Source organism: Asparagus officinalis, chromosome 5 (assembly GCF_001876935.1).
Source record: "Asparagus officinalis chromosome 5, Aspof.V1, whole genome shotgun sequence".
NCBI lineage: Eukaryota > Viridiplantae > Streptophyta > Magnoliopsida > Asparagales > Asparagaceae > Asparagus > Asparagus officinalis.
This window is the reverse complement of record NC_033798.1, coordinates 66,001,144-66,004,818: the sequence shown is the minus strand read 5'-3', so window position 1 is coordinate 66,004,818 and position 3,675 is coordinate 66,001,144. Positions and strand designations below refer to the sequence as shown.

The 3,675-nt window shown below is 41.1% G+C and overlaps 1 protein-coding gene across 1 annotated transcript; it reads left to right on the top strand.

Moving 5' to 3' along the window:
• On the top strand, positions 1,989-3,251 carry LOC109843921 (polygalacturonase inhibitor-like). Its single transcript, XM_020412900.1, has one exon. The coding sequence runs from the start codon at positions 2,024-2,026 to the stop codon at positions 3,017-3,019; it is 996 nt and encodes a 331-aa protein (XP_020268489.1). The 5' UTR covers positions 1,989-2,023; the 3' UTR covers positions 3,020-3,251.

The following is a 3,675-nucleotide window of genomic DNA, read 5'->3' as shown; positions in this document are numbered from 1 at the left end:
ATAAAAAGCTATACCTTTCACAAAAACTGGAAACCGAGAGTGAACCTTTCGTCGACATGAATAATTTATCAAGCAATACATCATACTGATCATCACACGTTTTCACTGTTCAAAAAAGAGCTGATTTGATATATTCCACTAAGTTTCAAAATTTTCAAAGACCGTAAAGAGCTATACTTTATCAGTAAAAAGCTATACTACTATCATAAAGAGCTATAATTTGGCATAAAGAGCTATACTTTATGATAATATGCTACACTTTAGTACAAAGAGCTATATTTTTAAAAAACTAAAAAATTAAGAGTAGACCTCTCGTCGACATGAATAATTGATCAAACAACACATTGTATATATCATCACACGTTTACATTGCTCAGAAAAAACTGATTTGATTTATTCCACTAAGTTTTAGAATTTTCAGAGACCATAAAGAACTACACTATGTCAGTAAAGAGCTTAACTATGATCATAAAGAGCTATATTTTGGCAAAGAGGTGGTCGAAGACGGTGGTTTGCCGAAGCATTTGGGGCCTAGTGGAGAGAAAGGACATCACTGTCTCCAAGTCTCCAGCTTGAACAGCTCTGAAGAATTTGTGCTCATCACTTGACCGGGCACATGATAAAGACTAGCCCATTACCACATACCCCCCTTTCGCCGCCATTGCCGGAGCTCCGCCTCGATGCATGATAAAGTCGAAGGGTATTTTGCGCCGGGAGGAGAGAGTCTAAGGAGTGGGGGGATGTAAGTCTGAAAGAATTCATGCTGGTCGCTCCTAGATTTTGATTTTATGAAACGAATGAAGGGAAAAAAAGGAGAGAGATAGGTTTGCTTGGGGAAGAAGGTTAATTTTGGAAATTTGTATTTATTAGGGAAATATAGTATAAGGATTGAGGGTATTGTACAGATTGGGTTTAAAAATAAATGGTTTGGGGTACATTGGGTTTATAAGTATTCATAAAAGTTGGTGGGTTTTTAAATAAATTGGGGCAAAACATTGGATTAGAAGAAAAAAACCCTAAAATAAATCCTAACAGAAGATTTTTTTTTTTAAGTAAATCCTACCTAAAGAATCAATTAATTAAATCTTTTGCGATAACAACAGAGTCAACTTGTTTAATCCTTCTTCTTAATTTGAACCTTTGTCAAACGGGATTGGGGTAGGTTTCCAAAGAGGACGGTGGGAGGGGGTAGGGTAATCAGAGAACATTTCAGTTCCATTTTGCCAAGGGCATGAGAAAGGAACTAGTTGAAAAGACATCCGCTATAAATGAGTGAAAAAGTAATGTAAAGGTATAGTCTATATTTACCAATGAACAAAATTATCACCTTATTAAGGCTTAGGTCCTAACAAATGAGATTCGTTTTGGTTCATAATATCAGAGTTATATGTAGGCTGCATTCATGTTGAATACTGTTTATCACAACAATTTGACGAGCTCTTGGCGTTTAGAGTATATGTAGGCTGCATTCATGTTGAATACTGTTTATCACAACAATTTGACGAGCTCTTGGCGTTTAGAGTAATCGTGCAACAATTTGTGTTCTTCTACTGCATACGTTAAATCCGCAATCGTCCAATGGGCTGCCCTTGGACGCACAAAATGAAGGAACTCAAAAACACCCAAGATCACCATCATCAGAAAAACATATTGAAAACCAGAGTTTCCTCCGTCCACATATAACTAGTAGAGCGGTCCGTTCTCGCGCTCCTGCAGTGCATAATGGGAGCTAGTTCTGCTGAGTCCAATCGTACGTGCAGCTCGTCCGCATGCAGAGTAGCCTCAACACTCTAGTTGATATGTCTAAGAACTCGGGGTCCTTGAGCAGGGAGTATACCGAACACAGATTGAACTTTAATACCAGGGGCACATGCTTCGACATTTGCACCCCACTGGTCCCCCTCCAAGTTGGCTATCAAGCCATCAATTACGACCGCTCCACTCACAGTCAACCATTAACACCCATATAAACGTCGCCGACACCTCCAATTCCCCTCGGACACAACAACAAAAAACATCCCAGATGGCTCGTTGTATTCTCGCCCTCGCCGCCTTGATGCTCTTCTCCTTTCGCACCTCATCCTCAGCCTGTAACGTCCAAGACAGAAGAGCCCTCCTCGCCTTCAGAGACTCCTTCCCCCCAAACTCACTCCCGTCTTGGACCTCAGCCTCCGATTGCTGCTTCTGGCAAGGCGTCCGATGCAGCAAGCGCACTGGCCGCGTCAGGCTCCTCTCCATCTTCAAGAACAAGAACCTCACCGGCGCGATCCCCCCATCCATCGGCAGCCTTCCTTATCTCGAAAGCATCGCCCTCCGTCGCCTTCCTAACCTCGTCGGCCCCATCCCTCCCCAAATCTCCAACCTCAGGAAACTTCAATTCCTTACCATTTATGAAACCAAAGTCTCCGGCCCAATCCCCAACATCTTCTCCAAAATGCCTCAGCTCAAAGAGATCAATCTTTTAAACAACAACATCACGGGCTCGATCCCTGCCTCTATCGGTGACATCCCCAACCTCTTTACGCTCGATTTGTCGGGCAACAGACTAACAGGGACCATCCCGGCATCTCTCTTCTCCAGGGCTGTGAGCTCGATTACCCCGGACCTCGATTTGTCGAACAACATGCTGACTGGAGACTTACCGTTGTCATTTAATAAAGTCAGATTCACTAACTTCGACTTGTCGAATAACAACCTCACTGGGAGCTCGGCTTGGGTCCTCTTCGGCAACTCAAAGCCAGTTACTCAGATAGGCTTGAACAGCAATGAGATGGTGTTTAACATGTCGAAGATAGAGGATTTTCCTGTGAACTTGACGTATTTGGATATTAGTCACAATAAGATTTTTGGGGCCATATCAGATAAAATTACTCACTTGACTAATCTTGTTTACTTGGATGTGAGCAACAACCATTTGTGTGGAAAGATTCCAAGCGGAGGTAAGTTCAGAGATTTCGGTCCTCAGGCGTACCAGAATAACACTTGCCTTTGCGGAACACCGCTGCCTCCATGCAAATGAAGAGATGTCAGCACCAAAAGGCTGTATGCATTACTTTCCTATTATGGAATTTATATTCCAAATATTTTAAGATGCTGCGTCATTATATATGAGCAGATTTAGTAGATGAATCATGAGTTCGAATGATCGAATTCAGAAGGCAGTTGCAATATTCAGTTTATCTCTATTCTGTTCCATGTGGTATGGTAGCTGTAATTCCTCAAGTTTTTATATGAAAATAGATTTTAGTAAATAAATAACATTGCTTCCCAGATGAATTACATTTGTCAGAAATTTCCCAAAATCAGACTCATGCTCTTAGGGCATGTTTGTTTCACCAAGTTTATGGAATAGGAATGGTATTTGGACCTGACAGTGGCGTTTTCGTAATTAATGGAATCCAACTGAATCCTAATCATGAGTTTGGTTCAAAAAAAATTTATAGAATTGCTATTCTATAAAGTGGCTCAAACAGTGGTAATTTCAGGAAACCCAAATCCGTTCTTTTTGAGAGGAATTGGGCGTGATTTCTGACACCTCTCCCAATTCTTATTCCTATTCTTATTCCGATTTCTGACACCTCTCCCAATTCTTTCTGAACCAAACATGGTATTAGGAATTGGACCAATTCTATAAAAGTGAGATTCCTAATCCTTTGGGTGAAACAAACATAGTAT